The 21,344-nt window shown below is 44.5% G+C and overlaps 1 protein-coding gene and 1 long non-coding RNA gene across 2 annotated transcripts in view; one reads left to right on the forward strand and one right to left on the reverse strand.

Moving 5' to 3' along the window:
• KPNB1 (karyopherin subunit beta 1) overlaps positions 1-3,907 on the reverse strand; it is a 27,423-nt gene extending 23,516 nt beyond the window's left edge. Inside the window, exons 1-3 of the mRNA XM_077852978.1 lie at positions 3,503-3,907; positions 3,341-3,399; positions 1,007-1,189 (exon numbers count right to left, since the gene is read on the reverse strand). Of these exons, the coding sequence (XP_077709104.1) occupies positions 1,007-1,189; positions 3,341-3,399; positions 3,503-3,542 (282 nt within the window). The 5' untranslated portion in view covers positions 3,543-3,907. The remainder of the gene's footprint in view (positions 1-1,006; positions 1,190-3,340; positions 3,400-3,502) is intronic.
• LOC144286482 (uncharacterized) overlaps positions 3,298-21,344 on the forward strand; it is a 29,333-nt gene continuing 11,286 nt past the window's right edge. Inside the window, exon 1 of the long non-coding RNA XR_013354530.1 lies at positions 3,298-5,058. This is a non-coding gene — a long non-coding RNA (uncharacterized LOC144286482). The remainder of the gene's footprint in view (positions 5,059-21,344) is intronic.

A 21,344-nucleotide genomic window follows, 5' to 3' on the forward strand; every position in this document is an offset into this window, starting at 1 on the left:
ATGATACAGAGCAAGGGACATTCAATTTTCCTTAAAACTCATCAGTCCACTCTTTAAACACCCTGATTAAAAGCCAGATATTCCTAAAGAAAGTTTTTCATAATTTACTAAATAGAAAAAAGCACCATTAACATCATATTGTTATTTCACAAACTCTTTGGCTTAAAAGGCCCAAGAGATCATTTAGCTCCTCTTTAAACTCCACATAGTGCCATGCCTAAACCATTAAACAATGAAAATGATCTACAGCACAAGTTCAACAAGAGCCAGGACTGAGGAGAATGAAAAAAAAACATTTAGGAAGACAGGAATATTTAAAAAATATTCCCAAGCCTCACTCCAACAAAACACAATCTCTGGAGGGAGCTTGGAAATATGTTATTGTTAGCAAATACCCTAAATGATTCTCATACTTCAAGTTTGGGAACCAATTTGTATACTATTGTCAATTCACCAGAGATTCTACAAATTCTGGCAACCAATTAAAGTTCCCTAAAAAGCTGGTTTACCTTAGCTTTAAAAAAAAAAAAAAAAAAGATTTTATTTGAGAGAGAAAAAGAGTGTGCACTCACGAATCAGAGAGCACTAGCACAGGGGAGGGGCAGAGGCAGAAGCAGACTTCCCACTAAGCAGGGAGCTCGATTCCAGGACCCTGTGATCATGATCTGAGCCAAAGGTAGATGCTTAACTGATGGGCCACTCAGGCGCCCCTACCTTAGTTTTCTGAAAATAATTCCAATGCATTTATTAATGGGAAATGATGGCAGAGTACAGACAAGCTGAACTGAGAAAAAAATTTAAGTCAAATACAATTTTTTTTCCTTCAAGTGAAGCTTAAGTCTCAGAATTGTATTACACTGTCAGCTCTATCCCATGTAAATGACAAAAGAACTGACCAAGATGTTTCTTTTAGGGGGTCCAGGAGAGGATGGGGAGGTGGGGTGGAAGACGAGGTTTCTAGTTCCCAGAGGCTAACAAGACTTTAAAAGAAAATAAAGTTACTTACGTAATTCTTAACTTCCCGTCGAGCATTAGCATCAATTGCAAGCCACCTCTGCTGATATTGTGCCTTGATATCTGGATCTTTAGATGTCAAAGAGTTCTTGATTTGTAGACCAGCTGCAACTCTGGCAACCTGACTGTTTCCTGGATTTGCCAGCACTCTGGACAGTTCCACAAGGAAAGTGGGCTATTAGAGAAAATGTGTTTGTGAATGAAAGTATCTTTGGAATTTCACCAATTAAGAATACCTTATAGAGCACCAAAACACTGGGGGGAAACTTAAGTTTTTTAGAACATATAACAAACATCTTGGAAAATGCTACAATATCTACTTCATAACTCCTATAAAAATGTTACATGGTACACAAGTCATCCATCTTCTCATGCAGCCTCAGCATTTAACCAGAAGGTACAGATTTTCCTATGAACATCATTTTTAGTCCTCAAATCTTCATATTAGATCTCCTAAAATAAAGTTTGACAATCTAGTAATCAAAGGATTCTTCTATTTAACAATGCCCAACAATAAATATGTTAAATGAATGACTATGTGAAGACAAGGTAGAGAGTAAAATTTTCTCGAAATTAAAAAAATTAGTCTGAAAAGAGTAATAATTAGGGTGGCTTTTGATCTCATGTAGGCAGGTAATCTTTGATAACAGAGATAAATACTTACAAACCTAAAACACAGATTTAGGAGGCTAGTCCTCTGTTTTAGCTTAAAGTGTTTAAGGAGAGAGAAACACTGAAAAAAGACTTATAGATGTCATTAATATTAGAAACAAGAGGAAGCGAGAAGATAAAAATGCCAAGACAAATTTGCCAGGAAAAAATATTTTACATTTAACAGCCAACAGTTAACACGCTAAAGGCTCCCATGCATTTTGAACTTGAGCTGTCCACTGAACATATAGTACATTTCTGAAAAACTTACTGAACCTTTCGTGATGCGCAGGTCCCCAAAAATGTTTAAAAATTTTAAGACACATTCATCTTCCCTGCAGAAAGCTCTGTCCAAATGGAAGATAACAGGAAAAACCAAAAGCAGATAGTTTCTTACCACTAACAAGTCTTGCAATCACAGAAAATAATTCTTAAAAGTTTTATTAATTATGTACCACTAAGGAATGTTAAGAATGTCAGAAGATAAAATGTTAGGAATAGAATAAACGGCTTCTTGTAAAGCCTTTGAGCAGAGGCAGAAATAGGAATATATCCCAAATAGAAATATTATTGGTCTTTACTAGCAGAAAAAATCCTTTCTACGGAAACATAAGGATAAAAAGCTAACTAGTAAAAACCAGTGCCAAAAAAAAAAAAAAAAAGGTCATTTAAGGCAGTTTGTATAAAATAAGCCTTGTCACTTTTTTGCTTACATTTCGTCTAGATAACAAAGGAACATGTTTGGTTACAATGTTATTTAGGCTTATTACCTATTACCTTTAAAAGATGTCAAATACCATCCACCCTTCCATCTCCTCCCCATCCCCTCCCCCCATAAGAGGGACATCAAAGAGAAACGACACTGGTACACAGGCTGTTTCAACCAATCCATCCCACATTTTTAAACAGAGGCCCAGTCTAGCGGATTTCTCTTCGTTTTTTTCCGTACCCCTTAAATTTGAAAATACGATAATGAGGAACTTTCCTCTGTGATTTCATCTGGAAACAGGCCCGATCAAGGAGGAGTCTCAGCCTGCTGTATGGGTATAGATTCAGTCTCTACCCATCGAAGTAAAAACCAAAAACCAAAAACTGAATAATCCTTTAAACGAATACCCAGGAAGCAAAGGGAGAAATATTGCCGGAGTGTGTTAGGAGGTACTCGGGTGCCAGGCCTGGCCATGAGCACAGTACCAAGGGGCATAGGAAAGGGTAGACTCTGGGAAGTAAGGGGGGAGAACCACAAGGGCCACGGGACAGGAAGGAGAAGCCGGCCCGGGTCAGCACAGGGCGGGTAGCCGGGCGCCGAGCTTCCACATGGCCCCTAGGCCCGGCTCCCCCACCCCCACCCTTGCTGAACACGCAGCGCCGCGCAACCTAACTTCCCTTCCCTCCCTCTTTCTCCCTCCCGCTGCACCGCCGCCCTCAAGCCGCGCGGCGATTGGGCGGCAGTCACCCCGGCGCGCCGCGCCATTGGCCAGCTGCCGGGGCCCGGGGCGGGACACACCCACCGGCTTCCCGATGGCGGGGTTAGGTTGGACCGGGGTGGGGGGGAGGGGGACGGGATGGGGCGGGGTGGGTTCCCGAGGCCTGGGCCTCCGGGAGGGCGGGAAGGCCCGCACGCAGGGGATGGGTGGCCGGCGGGCGGGATGGTGGACGGCGGGGTGGCACGCACCAGGTTTTCCACGGCCGCACGCTCCAAGAACTTCTGCGCCGCTTCCAGTTCCAGCCGATCTGGGGGGGGAGGAAAGTGGGAAGGGGACAGGGTCAGAGGGGCCAGGACTTCCCCTCCCCCCACCCGGTCACCTCAGCCCGACCCCCGGCCCCCGCGTCCTACCGGGAGACACGGTCTTCTCGAGGATGGTGATCAGCTCCATGGCGGAGGGGGTGGCGGGGACTCCTCCTAAGACGACGGTCCGGCCTCTCGGGCGGCGGCTCTAACTGGGGATGGGGGTTGGGGGTCGGGTGGGAAGGGAGGGTGGGGTGGGGGGCGGGGGTCACCACAAGCCCATTCACCGGCTCCCTCTTGGTAGTCGCCCCGGCTCCCTTTCCTTCCTCTTTTCCTTCCTTCCCCCCTCCTAATTTGTTGCTGGCGGCGGCGGCAGCAGCTGCTCCACTGGCGGCGGGGGAGGGACCCCGGGGGTAGCTCAGAGCGCGGCTGGTGCTCGGGTGGCGGAGGGAGAAAGAAGGAAGGGAGGCGGTAAGTGAACGGCGGCTCGCAGGGAGGGAGAGAGAGGGAGGGAGGAAGGCGGAGGGATATTCGGGCCGGACCTCTCCGCGGCGGCACCGCGCTCCCTGCCGATTGGCTGACGCCGTGGCCACGCGGAATCCCCAATTGGCCAGGCGGTCAGCGTTGAAGGGCCGCCCTGCGCCCATTCGCCCGCTGGTTTCAAGGCCCGGGTTGGCTGGGCGGGCAGCGGAGTGAGGTGCGCTGATTGGTCGGAGGGAGGGAGATTGGGGTGGGGCAGGCGAGAGCCGGCTGCTGATTGGGCTGGCCTGGTAAAGGCCTTGAGCGCAGACAGGCTGAGCTCCGGGGGGAGGGTGGGCCAAAGGCGAGACTCCGGGCCCGCGTGATTGGCTGGGACGCTAGACGTTGATAGGATAGGGCGCCCGGGAGAACTGGGTAGAGGAGTTCGGGGTCGGCGCCGCGGAAAGGCGGGAGGCGCCCCGCCGCTTCTGGAGCCCGGCGCGGGGCACGATGGGACGCCCCCGGGAAAGGGGCGGAGCGGTGCTCGGGCTGCGGTTGGGGAAAGCGCCGTCACTCGGAGGGGCGTGTTGAGGAGCGTTTCGCGGGCGCTAGCGGGGGAGGGGGGACCGTTAAAGCCTTGCGCCGCGCCCACAGGAAGCCGATTTCGTGGCCAGGCCTGCTTGGTACCAGGCTTTCAGCTGGGAAGGACCTTGAAGACCATGCGGCTCAACTTCCACTTTGCAGGTGTGGAAACCAGCCCAGAGAGGGTATGCAACTTGTCCGAGATTACGTGGAGCCGGTTAATGGCCTGCTCGGGACTGGCCTTAAGGCTCCTGACTGCCCTTGGCCTTCTACGCAGCTTCGGCTTCAAGGAGATGAATGCTCCTGCAGTTGTGAGGCCTAGCTGAGGTGGGGTGGGCATTTGGACGCCCCCATCCATAGCTAGAAGGTATTCAGAGGAACAGAAATGTTTCAGCCGGCGAAAGAACCTCTGTAAAAGGCACATGTGAACCAGAAAGAATGTGTCTGCAGGCGTAAAGGCTTGCCTTTTTATTTCATGTCCTGCAAGAAATTAAGGAAAGTCTTTCTGCAGTAAAATGCACATAAAGAAGATGTGCATACATTGACTTTCTCTGAGATTGGTACATGGGCTCCTCGCGAAGAATTTCCTGATTTACTACATTTTCACATGTTAAGAGTTAATCGTATGTAGCTGGTTTATAGAGCTCTTTACCGTATAGCTTGAACTTGCAGGATAACTACCCTACTCTAACCATACTGGGAGAACCTAGGAGGGACTCTATCCTTTTTTTCTTTTCTTTTCTTTTCTTTTTTTAAAATTTATTCATGAGCGACACACACACAGAGAGGCAGAGACACAGGCAGAGGGAGAAGCAGGCTCCATGCAGGGAGCCTGACGCGGGACTCGACTCAGGGTCTCCAGGATCACACCCTGGGCTGAAGGCTGCACTGAGCCACCTGGGCTGCCCTGTCCTTTTTTTTTTTTTTTTTTTTTTTTTTAAAGATTTTACTTACTTATTCATGAGAGAGACAGAGAGACAGGCTCCATGCAGGGAGCCCGACGTGGGACTCAATACTGGGACTCCAGGATCATGCCCTTAACCCAAGGCCGTTGGTCAACCACTGAGCTACCCAGGCATCCCAGAGGGACTCTGTCCTTGCTGAGAGGTTCCACCAAGAATTGGGAAAGGTTGGCTAGCTACCTTCAATCCTTAAAAGAGGAAGAGTTTTCTCTGCTAGAGAAGTGTGGGGACCATTCTCACCCCACCTATGGCTTAGCAGCCCTACTCACCCCAGCCTTTCGCCTCACCTGTTATCTAAGAGAGAACTGTCCTGTGGGTGTAACGTTATCAGGAATCAGTGAAGGTTAAATAAGACAACATCCAAGAAAATCTTTTGAGTTTCCTCGTGTGGCCTACCCATGCTCCCAATAAATAATCCATATTTCCATGTCACTCCAATCCAACTTCCTCCTGCCCCCCAGCAGTTTGCTCCACATGAGAATATTAGTGAAGGCCATTTGGCTGGAATAAAATGCTGGAAAGATAGTATGTTTTGCAGCAAAGTTCAGAAAGTCAAAAAAATATAAAGATCCTTGCCAGAACCCAAGTGAAAGGAATTTTTTTTTTTTTTAGTTGAACTAAGGTTACTGATGGTGCTGTCTAGTCTCTAGCCAAAGCACTCAGTGCTGTCCTGCGTTCAGCAAAGGCTAGTGAGGCACCATAACATGAGCGTCCAGCACACAGATTCCAGAAACTGCCTGCCTATGGTTCACAATCCAGCAGTGCCACGTCTTAGCTTGCGTAATTTACTTTGCTTACACGTAAAAATGGGGCTAGGAATTGTACATATTTTATCTAGGGCTTTTGAGAGATCTTAAAGTCAATACATGTGAAGTTCTAGGAACACTGCCTGGCATGCTATATATGTCATATATACATTGGCTATTATGTCTTAACCATGTATTTTGTACTAAGTGAGTGGTTCTTGGTCTTTGGCCTGTTAGGAAAGAAAGATTTTAATTCATTAATCTCGCAAGCAAATGTAAAGTTTGACAGGTGCCAAAGAGTGACCCAATCAGGGCTCAGGGAACGTTTACCTGAGAAGGGGAAGAGTTAATCAGGTGGAGAAGGGAGCATGTGCAAAGGCCCTGTGATGGGAGGGAGTACAAGGATTATAAGGAACTGCAAGAGGATCAGTAGCTCCAAAGCACAGAGAACAAAGTTGGAATGTTGAGTAGATGAAAGAGCATATGAGACTTTGCATGCCACGTGTATGATTTTGTCTGTCTATATCCTAAGAGCAAAGGCAGCTACTCAAAGGTCTTAAGATTGGTGTTATAATGTGGAGATTAGGCTGGAAGGAGGGAAGAGGAGATGAGGGAGACCATTTAGGAGGCCATTGCAATAAGAGATGACACATGTAGAAAGGAGAAAGGTAGAAGTAATAGTGGAAATGGGAATAGATATCAAAATGAATTGAACCTGGTGATTGGAGGTGGCACTCATGCCTACTGGATTCCTGGCTTGCACTATGGAATGGAGGGTAAAGTGATACCCTTGCAGTGTTTCCCAAGTAGGAGTAATAGGAGGCCACGTGGTTTGGTAGCTTGGAGAGGTACACAGGGGCTTCCAGTTATATCTCTTGAGCTGTGTATGGTGTCCATGGGTTTCAATATGTTATTCTCTGTATTTTTGAATGTCAAGAATATTCACATATAGAGGACAAATTCTGAAATTAAAGAGAAAAATTGGATTTCAGTCTTACTCTGCCGCTTCTTGCTGTATGATTTGGAACCTTTTGGGTCTGTGAAATGAGAGAATGTGTGTCCCGCCATTGGGTGATCTGAGCGTAAATGAGAGCCTCTCCATGGAGTGCTCAGCGCAAGTTGGGAGATGTTCACTGATGTCTTTGCAGCAAGTGTGTTGGTGAAGGGACAACACCTGCTGGCACCTCCCTACCCAGTTACCCATCCCACGGGCATTTGAGTGAGAAGACCCACTGCAAGGGGAGAGCAAAGCAAACGAACCCAAGAGGGGTCAAACCCTGGCCTCCTCAGTGCTGGGGAAGAATGGAGGTGAATATGACACCTGGAGAACACAGTGGCCCCCCTGCTCAGTGATTGGGCAAACTCCATTGCCATTTTCCTGACTTTCCATACCACACGCCTTTCAAGTAATTTAGAAAAGAGATCATTTTAGGGGCGCCTGGGTGGCTCAGTCAGGTAAGCATCCAACTCTTGATTTTGGTTCTGGTCTTGATCTTGGGGTCATGAGATAGAGCAGCATATTGGGCTCTGTGATCAGTGAAAAGTCTCCTGGAAGATTCTCTTCCTCCCCTCTGTCCCTCCCCTTATTCGCACACTCACACACTCTGTAAATAAATAAAAATAAAATCTTAAAAAAAAAAAAGGATATGATCATTTGCAGAAAAGCAGCTGAGATTTACTGCTCTTTCCTCTTCAATCCCCAGGGCAGAAATACCATCCTCATAAAGCAATCCTCTTGCTTCCCTACAGCTCTTCCCTTTGCTCACCAGGCTCTAGCCTTATTGTTCCTTGAGCACACATCGATTCGTGAGTCTCTGGGAAGTTGGTGTTTGCTGTCCCTGACGCCGATCACTCTTCCCACAGTTGTTCCTTCCCATTCCTCTTTGTTCGGATGTCGCTTCTTCAGAGAGGCGTCCCCTGAGCACCCCATCTGAGGTGGTTTCCCCAGGTGCTCCGTGTGACAGGTTGCTATTCGATGATCTTTAGAACTCCTCAATCTCCAAAATAATCTGTTGCTGGTGACTGTCCCCACTCTGGCTAGAACGCGTTTCACAAGAGCAAGATCTTGTCTGTCTTGTTTGTTGCTTAAAATTGTGCTTCACACCATAGTAGGTGCTCAAATATGTGTAAAATGGATGAAACAGTAAGCATGCAACATGTCCCTATGGCCTATGAGAAGTGACTGTCTAGTTGTGTTAAAGGTGTTTTATAATTTACCTCACCCTCTTTTCCAGTGTTATCCATACTGGCCTCCCTGTGTACCATTGGTCCAATCAAGCCAATTATGTCACAGTATCCTGCAGAAGTAGTTCATCACTCTCCTAGGCCTGTCCCCCACCTGGAATTCCCTCTTTAATCCTGTCTTCAAGGTGATACTCTTATTAATTTGTTTGTTCGACTATATTAATTTTGGGTCTCCCCTCACCCAGCCATTTCAGATATTCCAGGCGACTATGATAATGGCTGTAAGAAAGGTATGAACCTGGGGATCCCTGGGTGGCTCAGCGGTTTAGCGCCTGCCTTTGGCCCAGGGTGCGATCCTGGAGTCCCGGGATTGAGTCCTGAGTTGGGCTCCCGGCATGGAGCCTGCTTCTCCCTCCTCCTGTGTCTCTGCTTCTCTCTCTCTCTCTCTCTCTCTCTCTCATTAATGAATAAATAAATAAATCTTAAAAAAAAAAAAGAAAGGTATGACCAAATGCTGGAACTAAATCTCAGAGTCCTGGAACTAAAATCTCAGAAGAACGGCGCCTGGGTGGCTCAGTTGGTTAAGCGCCTGCCTTGGGCTCAGGTCGTGATCCCAGAGTCCTGGGATCAAGCCCCACGTTGGGCTCCCTGCTCAGCAGGGAATCTGCTGCTCCCTCTCTGTCTGCCTCTACCCCTGTTCATCCTTGTCCATGTATGCTCTCTCTCTCAAATAAATAAAATCTTTAAAAAAATCTCAGAGGAGGAAGAGACATGTGATTCCTGGCTTAGTTAAGAGAAAGCTTAGTAGACAGAATTTGAGTTGAACCCTGGAGTATTGGAGAGGATTAAGGATTGCAGGAAGGCTTCTCCAACCCAGGTTAATCTCTCTGCTTACTCATAATGTTATCTTAGGAAGGTTTATTTGAAGCCTGTGTCTCAGTCTCCTCATCTGCAAAATGGGGAGAAGAGTCTTAGCCAGGGTTGGCTTATGGGGATGAGACCTGTACAGTCACCTAGACACTTAGAAGAGCTGGCGCCTCACTTGGTTTAGTGTTCTGTTGGCACCATATGAAGTTAAGAATTTTTGAACAAGGGGCCCTGAAAGTTGTGTTCTGATTGTGTTTCAAAGGGTTATTGAAAAGTCCTAGGAAGTTAATACATGAACGTTTTTTAGAACAGTGAGGGCCTGGCCTGTAATGAGGGTTTGGTAAGTGCTATCATTTTTGATATTGGCATTGGTGTTCTCAGAACTCTTGTAACAGTACTGCTCACAGTGCACCTCGAGTTAGCATTTGAACAACCCACAAATATTTTTGAGTGCTTGCTCTATTAAGGTACCAGATGGGTCACAAAGATGAATAGCACAGTGCTTCCTAGCCTAGCTCAAAGAACAAAGCATGTGTTTTAAACATACTAATTAGTAATAACATGTCAAATGAAGACTATAGTGATTTTAAAAGTTGGTTTTGGGGCCCTTCCTTCAGATAGTATTAGTAGTTTTGTGGGGGGAGGTATCCCAGATTCTGTACCCCAGGTGATATCAGTGAACAGGCAAGCTTTGTAACCCCTGGCATGAGCTCTAAAGAGGCCAGGTGGAACAGAAGGGAAAAGGTTGGCATTGGAGTGGATCAGACAGGGATTCAAGTGCCATCTACTAGCTCTGTTATGCTGTTTAAATTCTTTAGCCTCTCAGTTACCTCATTTGTAAACATTAAAACCATACTTTAAAGATTAAATTTTGGGGCTGCCTGGGTGGCTCAGTGTTAAGCATCTGACTCCTGATTTCGATTCAGGTCATGATCTCAGTGTCTTGAGATTGCCCTGTGTTGGGCATGGAGCTTGCTTGGGATTCTCTCTCTCCTTCTCTCCCTCTGCCTCTCCCTGCCTGCGCCACCTCCCTCCTTCCCACTGCCCATGTGCACATGCGCATGTGCTCTCTCTTTCTCTAAAAAAATAAAACTTAAAAAGATTAAATTCTTCAATGCTTGAAAAAGCTGAGAACATAGTGGATACCTAATTATGAGTTATTTCCTCTGGTAGGGAAGATGGTATCCCAGGAAGGGGCAGTCACAGAGGGCTTCCTGGAGAAGATAATTTACCCCTACAAGTAGTATATTTGGTTAGAAGAAAGGCTTCTGATCACACAGTCTAGCAACAGTCAAGATATTAGGTGGCCCTATTAGAAGAATGTTAGACCACAAAGTAATTGATGGGAGGAGTTGGTGACTGATAGATACAGAGGAAAGGAAAGCTGGAAGGTGAGGCCTGGGTCTCCAGCTTGAGTGAGAGTGGGTCATTTTGGGATGCCTGGGTGGCTCAAGGGTTGAGCGTCTGCCTTTGGCTCAGGGTGTGATCCCGGGGTCCTGGGATCAAGTCCTGCATTGGGCTCCTTTCATGGAGCCTGCTTCTCCCTCTGCCTATGTTTGCCTCTCTCTCTGTGTGTCTCTCATGAATAAATAAATAAAATCTTAAAAGAAAAAAAAGAGTGGGTCATTTAAAAAACAAGGTCAGGTATGGAAGCTCACTTGGTACAGCAAGGTGGGGTAGAGGCTGAGGGAGGGATCCTGAATCCAGTTTTAAAAACTTTTAGTTTTTAAGGTCACAAAGAGGCATGCAAGGGAAACTAGACCCTTTTGATTGACTTTGGGGCAAGGCTGATGATTTCGGAATAAGAAGTTAGAAGTGAAGAGCAACAACAAAAAAGAAGTTAGAGGTCAACAGATGGGAAACAATCATTGAGTTCCTAAGAGTACATTATGTCTTGAAGGACGTTGTATAAAGACAAAAACAAAAGGTTTGGGGAATGGAAATGGGGTTCCAAACTCATAGGCAATAAAGGAAGAGAAGGAACACCAGAAGTAGGAAAAGAAATGGGTGAGTGGACTATAGCTGAAGAGTCTGAATAATGCCCACTCTGCCACCCTGGGATGTCCATGTGCTAATCCCTGGGACCTGAAGATGTGTCACTTTATGTGACAAAAGAGACCTTGCAGATGTGGCTAAATGAAAGATATTGAGATGGGGAGATTTTCCTGGCTTATCTGGGTAGGACCCAATATAATCACAATGGTTTTCATAAGAGGGAGGTAGGAGAATGAGTCAGGGAAGGTGAAGTGATGACAGTAGAGGCCAGAGTGATGGGCCAGGAGCCAGAGTATGTGGGCAGCCTCTAGAAGCCGCAAGAGGCAAGGAGCAGCTTCTCTCCTGGGGCATCTAGAAGAAACACAGTTCTGTTGACCCATATGAGACCTCTCACTTCTGGAACCATAAGAAAATAATCTATGTTGCTTTAAGCTACTGCTTGTAGTAATTTGTTATAGCAGCAATAGGAAATGAATGCAAGAATAACAAATAGAAACAACCTAAATCTCTAACAATAATAGAGGGGTTAAATAAGTCATGCTATATTGGTATGATGAATGCTACAATGGTAGTTAGCCATTATAAATTATGCTAGAAGATCGTCTAATCATGTAGAAAATGTTCACAATAGATTGCCAAGTACAGACAGCAAGTTATAATATTATAGGTATTTATTTTTAAACTTTAAAAAAATATTTTATTTATTTATTCATGAGAGACACACACAGAGAGGCAGAGACACAGGCAGAGGGGGAAGCAGGCTCCATGCAGGGAGCCCCATGTGGGACTCGATCCCAGGACCCCAGGATCACGCCCTGAGCCAAAGGCAGACCCTCAACCACTGAGCCACCCAGGCGTCCCAATATTGTATTTATATTAAAAATTCATCAAGCTCTACACTTAAGATTCATGCATTTTATGTACTTGACTGTAGATATATGTCAATAAAAATGTTTTACACATTGAATATATATGTCCTGTTTTGTTCAAAGAAGAGAAGCATGTATTATATCTGTGTATCCATGAATAGGAAAAAGACTGGGAATGTATAAACCAAATGTTAATAATGGATGTCTCTGGATGGTAGTACTAGAGATGATTTTTATATTCCTTTTAGAATCTTTTCTGTGCATTCCAATTTTTCTTCAGTGAACAGATGTTACTTTGATCAGAAAAAAATCTTGAAAATTGGTTTTCTTTTTTTAAAGATTTAATTTATTTATTTGAGAGAGAGGGAGAGCACAAGAGCAGGGGGAGGGAGAAGCAGATTTTCTGCTGAGTGGGGAGCCAGATGCAGGCTTGATCCCAGGACCCTGAGATCATGACCTGAGCTGAAGACAGATGCTTAACCAACTGAGCCACCCAGGCACCCCTAAAATTAGTTTTTAAAACTCAAGGAAAAGGAGTAGGGAGAGTCTTTTAGTTTAGTTTTTTTTTTTTTTTTTTTTGAGAGAGCATGAGCCAGGGTGGGGGTTGGGCAGAGGGAGAGACAGATTCCTAAGCAGGCTCTGTGCCCAGCGCAGAGCCCAGCATAGAACCTGATTTGGGGCTCGATCTCAACACCCTGAGATCATGGCCTGAGCTGAAATCAAGAGTTGGAGGTGTTTAACTGAGCCACCTAGGTGCTCCAATGGTAAGGAAAAAGTTTGAAGAGGTTATGTGTAAGCTTACGGGCAAGGCCCCTGTGCCACCTGGCGCAACTAAGCTTCTATAAACAGTTTCTGAAAATAGATGATGAATTTTTTTTAAGATTTATTTATTTATTTTTAGATAGGAACAGAGAGAGCGTGAGCACCAGTTAGAGGAGGGGCAAAAGGAGAGAGACTATCTCAAGCAGACTCTGCCTGGAGCCTGATGTGGGGCTCCATCCCAGGACCCTGAGATCATGACCTGAGCTGAAATCAAGAGTCAGTCGCTTAATCAACTGAGCCACCCAGACGGCCCTAGGTGATGACTTCTTTTGTATTCTATGCTCCCCCATCCCCAAAGCAGAAAGGGACTCAGTACCAGGGACATGGAAGGAAGGAGAAAGGCATAAATGTAGAGCTAAAAGCTTCATGAACCCCAAGTCAGGAGCCTCTGAGAGAAGCGTGGAAAGTGGAGCAAATGATTTAATCAGCCTTCCCCCTACCCCTCCTGTGTTTGTAGGCACACCAGACACCCTCAGCCACTTTCTCCTTTCATTTATTCAGTCCTCCTGTGTTCCCTTCCTTTGTTCTTTTTTTTTTAAGTTGTTTGTCTTTTTATTGTTCGATAGCAGTTTTTTTTTAATTTTTATTTATTTATGATAGTCACAGAGAGAGAGAGAGAGAGGCAGAGACATAGGCAGAGGGAGAAGCAGGCTCCATGCACCGGGAGCCCGACGTGGGACTCGATCCCGGGTCTCCAGGATCACGCCCTGGGCCAAAGGCAGGCGCCAAACCGCTGCGCCACCCAGGGATCCCCTGTTCTTTTTTTTGATTACCAAAGTAATACGTGGTCCTCACTAGGGAAATTTTGAAATGCATCTAGAGATAAGAAGCATAAATCACCTATAATCCCAAATTATATCCACCATGAAAATACTGGCATATTTTTCCCAACACAGTTCAATTTCAATTGAGAGCCAAAATATTACTATGTAACATTTGTTGTCACCACCTAAAAATGTACTTTAAAAATTTTTAAATTTGTTCAACTTTTTATCAGGTTGCATTTAAAAGTAGTATTAGGGATCCCTGGGTGGCTCAGTGGTTTAGCGCCTGCCTTTGGCCCAGGGTGTGATCCCGGAGTTCCGGGATTGAGTCCCACATCAGGTTCCCTGCATGGGGCCTGCTTCTCCCTTTGCCTTTGTCTCTGCCTCTTCCTTTCTCTCTCTGTCACTCATGAATAAACAAATAAAATCTTTTAAAAAATAAAATAAAATAAAAATAGTATTAATTGGGGGCGTCTGGGTGGCTCAGTTGGTTAAGCATCTGCCTTCAATTCAGCTCAGGTCATGATCCCGGGGTCCTGGGATCGAGCCCCGCATCGGGCTCTCTGCTCAGTGGAGAGTCTGCTTCTCCCTCTCCCTCTGCCACTCCCCCTGGCTTATGCTCTCTCTTTCTCTCAAATAAATAAAATCTTCAAAAAAAATAGTATGAACTAAATGTATTTGAGCTGGTTCTGAATGAGTTTTGACACTAGTAGTGTAATGCAGAAGTAAATAAGCCCTTTTAACTCTGACTTAAGCTTTTAATATACCACTAGAACAACCTAAAAATTGAAGATCATTGAAGTATGCCCACTAACCCCGAAGCTCACTGAGGCTTCTCTTCCTGGCCAGGTGTTGTAGGGAATCCTGTATTCTGGGCCCAGACTCTTCTAATCTTTCTGTTCTTCTTTTCTTTATTTGGGTACATACTCAGTTTTGATGATCTGCTTTGTTGTTTGGGGGAAAACCCAGCTCTTTTCTTCCTGTATGTCTCTTTTATTCTCAAACGACTGCCACACTCACGAACTTCTAACTCCAGATGTGCACCCCCCTTCCCCCGCAGCAATTCTCTGACACCATCTGGCGGTCCTACAATCTCAGTTCTGACACTGTCTACCTGGAGACAGCGTCAGATCCCACAGGCTAAGGGCTCAGTCCCATAAGACTACCCCCACCCCACATCAGATGCCAATTGCAAGTGGTAGGTCCCCAGGTTATCCACTACTTCTGTTCTACTTGGCTACGAATCAGAGGTCCCCATGACCCCTTCTTCAGGTCACAGAACTCAGGGAAATGCATACATTAACCAGTTTATCAAAATATATGACAAAGGATACAGATGAACGGCCAGATGAAGAAGTACACAGGACGAGGTCAGGGAGGGTCACAAGTGCAGGAGTTTCTGTCCCTGTGGTTCGTGGATGTGTTCACCCACCTGGAAGCCCCCAAACTTGCTACTATTGGGATTTCTATAGAGTTTGCCTCATATGGGCATGATCAGTTATCAGCTCCATTTCCAGCCCCTCTCCCCTCTAGAGAAGGGAAAGGAGGGTGAGTCTGAAAGCTCTAACCTTATAATGGCTTGGTTTTTCTGATGACCAGCCTCCATCCCTAAGCCCATCCAGAGGTACCTCATTAGAACAAAAGATGCTTCTAGTGTTCCTATCACTTAGGAATTTACTAAGTAAATTTACTAATTTATCACTTAGGAATTTACAAGGGTTTTAGGAGCCTTATGCCAAGAACCAGGGCAGAGCCCAATATACATATTTTTTTCTATTCTCCCACATTTGTACATTCTCTATGCACACATCTATCTTTTTTCCCTGTGAGACCATAACCCAGGGTTTCCTCACACTTGGCACTATTAATATTTTGAGTGAAGTGCTTCTTTGTTGGGTAGGGGGGAGCTGTCCTGTGAGTTGCAGGATTTTTTAGTAGCATCCCTGGCATCTACCCACTAGATGCCAGTAGCACACCCTTCTTGAATCATGACAATCAAAAATATCTCCAGACCTTGCCTGATGTCCCCTGATGGAAAAACCGCCCCGCCCCACCCCCTGCAGTTCGGAAATACTGCTCTAGCTCCCTGAGGTCAGAGTTCACGTCTTACAAATCCCTTTATTCCCTAAAATGCACAGCACATAGCGTTTTTATTGTCCAGCCAGTATCATTGCCTCATGAAAATAAGAGCTATTATTTATAAAGCCCTTACTATTTTTATTGTTCTAAGCTCTTCACCTATATTAACTCATTTAATCCTCATGACAACGCTATGAGAGAAGCATGGCTATTATACCCTTTCTACAGTCAAGAAACTAAGGCTCTAAGGGGTGTCTGGGGGGCTCAGTCAGTTCAGTGTTGGACTCTTGATATCAGCTCAGATCATGATCTCTGGGTTTTGAGATGGAGCCCTGCATCAGGCTCTGCGCTGAGTGTGGAGCCTGCTTAGGACTCTCTCTCTTCCTCTGCCTCTGCCCCTCCCCCATTCCCTCCCCCCTCATGCTCACTCTCTCTCTCAAATAAGCAAAATCTTAAAAAACCAAAACAACAACAACAAAAAAAGAAGGTTCCAAGAGATTAGTGCTCAGGGCCACTTGGAGAAGGGACATCTGGATTTGAACACTAACCTAGGCAGTCTCATGGAGGTTTTCAACCATTTTTCTTTTTCTTTTTTTTTTAAGATTTTATTTATTTATTCACAAGAGATACACACAGAGAGAGGCAGAGACACAGGCAGAGGGAGGAGCAGGCTCCCTGCAGGGAGCCCTACGTGGAACTCCATCCCAGGACTCCGGGGTCACGCCCTGAGCCAAAGACAAACGCTTAACCAATGAGCCACTCAGGCGTCCCTCTCAACCATTTTTCTATCTACTGCTTTTAAATACAGAAAATCAACTCAAAAAAAAAAAAAAAAAAAAAGAAAAGAAAAGAAAGAAAGCTGGACATTATCCATCTGCCTACAGAATTTGCATAGGCAAACACATGATAAAAATAACGTTTTCTGTTCTTTTTCACAAAACACGATACAGCAAAGCATTTTGCCATGTCGCTAAAATCTTCTAAGTTGTTTGAATGGTTGCATCATAACCAGTCTCTTCTTACTGGCCTTTTGGTTGTTGTTAATATTTTATTTGAGACATTGTTATCAATTTTTTGAAGTATAATTTACATGCAGTACAGTGCACCCATTCTAAGGGTATATGTTTTGACAAGTGTATAAACCTCTGCTCCCACCCACACAATCACGATACAGAACCTTTTTTTTAAAGGTTTAATTTTAAGTCATCTCTACACCCAACGTGGGGCTTGAACTCACCACTGTGAGATCAAGAGTCACATGCCGCACTGACTGAGCCAGTCAGGCACCTCAAGATAACATTTTCATCACCTTTGTTCCTTTCTGTGTGGTGTGTCAAAACTAGCTAATAAATACCATAGTATCAGCTTGGGAGAGCCAAATTATGTACATCTCTTCTCAAAAACTACGTTTAATGACATAACATAAGTAGCTCAGAATTAGCGATGGTGGAAGTATTCCCACCAAAGAAATCAGCAAAGTGCCACAAATCAGGGTTTCCTTTTTTTTTTTTTCTTTTAAGATCTTATTTATTTATTCATGAAAGATACACAGAGAGAGGCAGAGACATAGGCAGAGGGAGAAGCAGGCTCCCTATGGGGAGCCCCACACAGGACTCGACCCCAGGACCCTGGGATCATCTGACCTGAGCCAAAGGCAGATGCTCAACCACTGAGCCACTCAGGCGTCTCTTGCTTCCTTTCTTTTTTGAGAACCAGTTTGCCAGCCAGTACCACAACGAGTACCACAATGTGCCAGCAGCACATACTTTTGTGGCTAGCTTCTTATGTTTAGCATATTTTTGAGATTGATCAATGTTGTGCTTATCAGTAGTTCATCCCTTCTTACTGTATTCCGTCCGTACAGACATACAGCAGAGCCAGAGCCTTTATTTTGGTTAACACAGGAAGGAACGGATGCGGTAGGGTAAACAGGTTTAGGACTGGCTAGTTTAACAATTTCAGGGGACCCTGGGTTCTAGGGACTTTCTCTAATTGTCTACCTGGCCTTGGAATGATTAGGGCAGAGGAACAGTGACCCTTGTAGAAGCAAGGTGAAGTAAGTAGTTGAGGTAAAAAGACTTTGGATTGGTGGGTTTGTGGATAAAAGGTACACTGGACGAATAGTTTACTACCTTTAAGAATTGGCTAGCCTGGGAGGGGCAGTCTCTCCAGATTTAGCAAGGTCTCAAGATGTCGAAGCTTCAGGAAATACATTAAAAACCCCAAAAACCAAAAACCATGATTAATACGCCTCACTTTTTTTTTTAAGATTTTATTTATTTATTCATGAGAGACACAGAGAAAGAGAGGCAGAGACACAGGCAGAGGGAGAAGCAGGCTCCCTGCAGGGAGCCCGATGTAGGACTCGATCCCAGGACCGCAGGATCACGCCCTGAGCCAAAGGCAGACGCTTAACCACTGAGCCACCCAGGCATCCCTAATACACCTTCTTGAAAGGCTAATCTAGAAAAACTCTGAACTCCTGATGGTAAGCATAACTTAGATAAAGCATTGTACTGAAAAGCAAGGAACTAGGTAAGGACAACATACCAAATGGTGGGACCTCCTGGCCCCCTTGTAACCTTGGCCCTGAGATTCTCCCAGCCAAGCTAATGCCCCACAATCATTAGATTGGAGGATTTTTCTTTGGGAAAACTGACAAGCCCAGGAGAAAATACCCATGGGTACTGCATTTGTTGCCTAGGGATGCTATAGCAAATTACCAAGAATTGGTGGCTTAAAACAAAAGAAATTTATTCTTTAACAGCACTGGAGGCCAGAAGTTTGAAAGCAAGGTAGCAGCAGAGCCAGGCTTCCTCTGGAGGCTTGAGGGAATATTCCTTTCCTTGCCTTTTTGAGTTTCTGGTGGCTCCAGGTACTCTTTGGCTTGTAGATGCATCCATCTTCACATAACTTTCTCTTCTCCTCTCTGGGTCTCTTATAGACTCTTGTTATTGGAGTTAGGGCCTACCCAAATAATCCATGATGGTCTTATCTCAAAATCCTTAACTTATATTTGCAAAAATTGTTTTTCCAAATAAGGTCATATTGATAGGTTATGGGGATTAGGATGTAGACATATCTTTTGGGGGGCCACCATTCAACCCACTACAGATATTAGGAGCTTAGAGTCCCCTGTGAAAATCAGCTCAGTATGGTCAGGCTCACCAACTGAGAAGCCCTGTTTCATGAACACAGAACTTTCAGACAATTTTAGTGCCTCAGTCTTAATCATGAATAGACTGTCAAGGATAACTTGGTAATTGAAGAAACTCTAACATAAAAGACAAAACTAGTTAGAAAAACTAACATAAAAGACAAAAACCAAACAAAGAAACAAGATTAAAGGGAAATTGGGGAACATGGTAATGGCACGGAGAACAGAACAAAACAAAATCTAAACTTTTTTTAAAGATTTTATTTATTTATTCATTCATGAGAGACAGAGAGAGAGAGAGAGAGGCAGAGACACAGGCTGAGGGAGAAGCAGGCTCCATGCAGGGAGCCCGATGTGGGACTTGATCCCAGGTCTCCAGGATCATGCCTTGGGCCGAAGGCAGGCGCTCAACCGCTGAGCCACCCAGGAATCCCACAAAATCTAAACTTAAAAAAAATAGATAGTGGCATGTGGGTGGCTCAGTAGGTTAAGCATCTGACTTCAGCTCAGGTCACGATCTTTGAGTCCTGGGATTGAACCTTGCATCGGGCTCCTTGCTCAGCAGGGAGTATGCTTCTCCTTCTCCCTCTTTCTCTCCCTCTACCCCTCCCCTGGCTTATGCTCTCTCTCTTTCAAATAAATAAATAAAATCTCTCTAAAGAAAGATAAATATTCTCAAAGAGAGAAGGAGATGTTGCATCCATGAAACAAGAACAGAAGGTTATTTAAAAAGAACATTAGGGGGATGCCTGGGTGGGTCAGCAGTTGAGCATCTGCCTTTGACTCAGGGCATGATCCCGGGTTCCTGGGATCAAGTCCCACATGGGCTCCCCCATGGGGAGGCTGCTTCTCCCTCTGCCTATGTCTCTACCTCTCTCTGTGTGTCTCTCATGAATAAATAAATAAAATCTTAAAAAACAAACGAATAAATTAAAGAACATTAGGGAATAAAACAGATCTAAAAATACGAAAACCAATAACTTCAATCAAAATGTTGGAAGATAAAATTGAGGAAATAGCCTTAAAAAAAAAAAAGCCAGAAAATAAACATAAGGGGCACCTGGTGGCTCAGTTGATTAAGTGTCCCACTCTCGATCTCAGCTTAGGTTTTGATCTCAGGGTCAGGATCTCAGAGTTCAAGCCCCATGCTGGGTGCAGAGGCTACTTAAAAGAAAAAAGAAAATAGTCATGAAAGGATTTTTAAAAGCTAAAGGTATTCCAGGAGGACTCATATGCAACTCAGAAGAGTTACAGAGAACAATGGAGAGAAAGCGTTGAAGGCATAATTCAAGAAACCATCTCGGAACTGAATGGTCTAGATGTCCAGAATGAGAGGCCCACTGAGTGCCCAACATAATGGATGAAAAAGAAATCATGACATTTTGGATCAGTGAGTAAATAGAGGAAGGTTATCAAAACCTCCCAGAGATAAGAAACCAGGTCACATTCAAAGGAAAAATAATCAGAATGGTGCCATGCTTCTCATCAGCCATGCTGGAAGACAGTGGAGGAACACTTTCAAATTATGTACAACCCATAATTTTACAAATGAGCCAAAGACTGGATTAGTAAAGTAAGCACATTTTCAGACACGTGAAATCTTAAAAACTTTACTTCCTACCCATGGACGCTTTCTCAGGAAACCTCTTGGAGGATATGGCACACCAAACTGAGAAAAAAAAATCAAGACACAGGAAGATGTGTGATCCTGGAAACAGAATATTCAACATAGGTGAGAAAGGAAGAGAATCCCCAAGATGATGATGAAGGGACATCCCAGGGTGACAGATGGCTTGGCAGCAGGCCTAGAGAGTAATCAGCTGAGATTGGGGCAGGAAGACAGGAGGCCCCAGAAAGGATGTCTCCAAGAATAAGATGAAATGAATAGAAGAAAAATATACCCTTTTAGTGATGGTGGAGGATGATTTCATTACAGGGACATGGAAAACTGAGCAAATATAAATGAATTTGTTTTTTTTTTTATTAATAATTAACTCAAGGAAAGTTTTTTTTTAAAGGCCTGAAAAAGAAACAAAACTTAATCATAGTAGACTAAACAGCTTGACTGGGAATAATATTTACAGAGGCATGATTGTGTAAACTGACTATACTAATCTCCACCAACCCCAACACACATGGGCTTTCCTCCTTGCAGACTGTATGCCAGCCGGCAGGAACTCTCTCTGTTCCAGGTATCCTGGGCTTCTTTTGGTTAAACAGGAATTGAGTTAGTTAATTCCAATTAGTGAATTAATACATTCACAAATTGAATCATTGAATCAAAATGGCCATCAGAAAATTGGGTCTAAGCAAAAGGCTGTGGACAAAAGTATACATACATACATACCTTTTTTTTCTTTTTAAAAACTAAACACTTGTAAAAGATTGAAGCTTTAAATTTATGTTCTGCTAACTCATTTGAGAACTTTTTTTTTTTAGAACTTTTTTTTAAAGTAAGCTCCAT

The sequence above is a fragment of the Canis aureus genome, chromosome 16 (assembly GCF_053574225.1).
Source record: "Canis aureus isolate CA01 chromosome 16, VMU_Caureus_v.1.0, whole genome shotgun sequence".
In the NCBI taxonomy this organism is placed as follows: domain Eukaryota; kingdom Metazoa; phylum Chordata; class Mammalia; order Carnivora; family Canidae; genus Canis; species Canis aureus.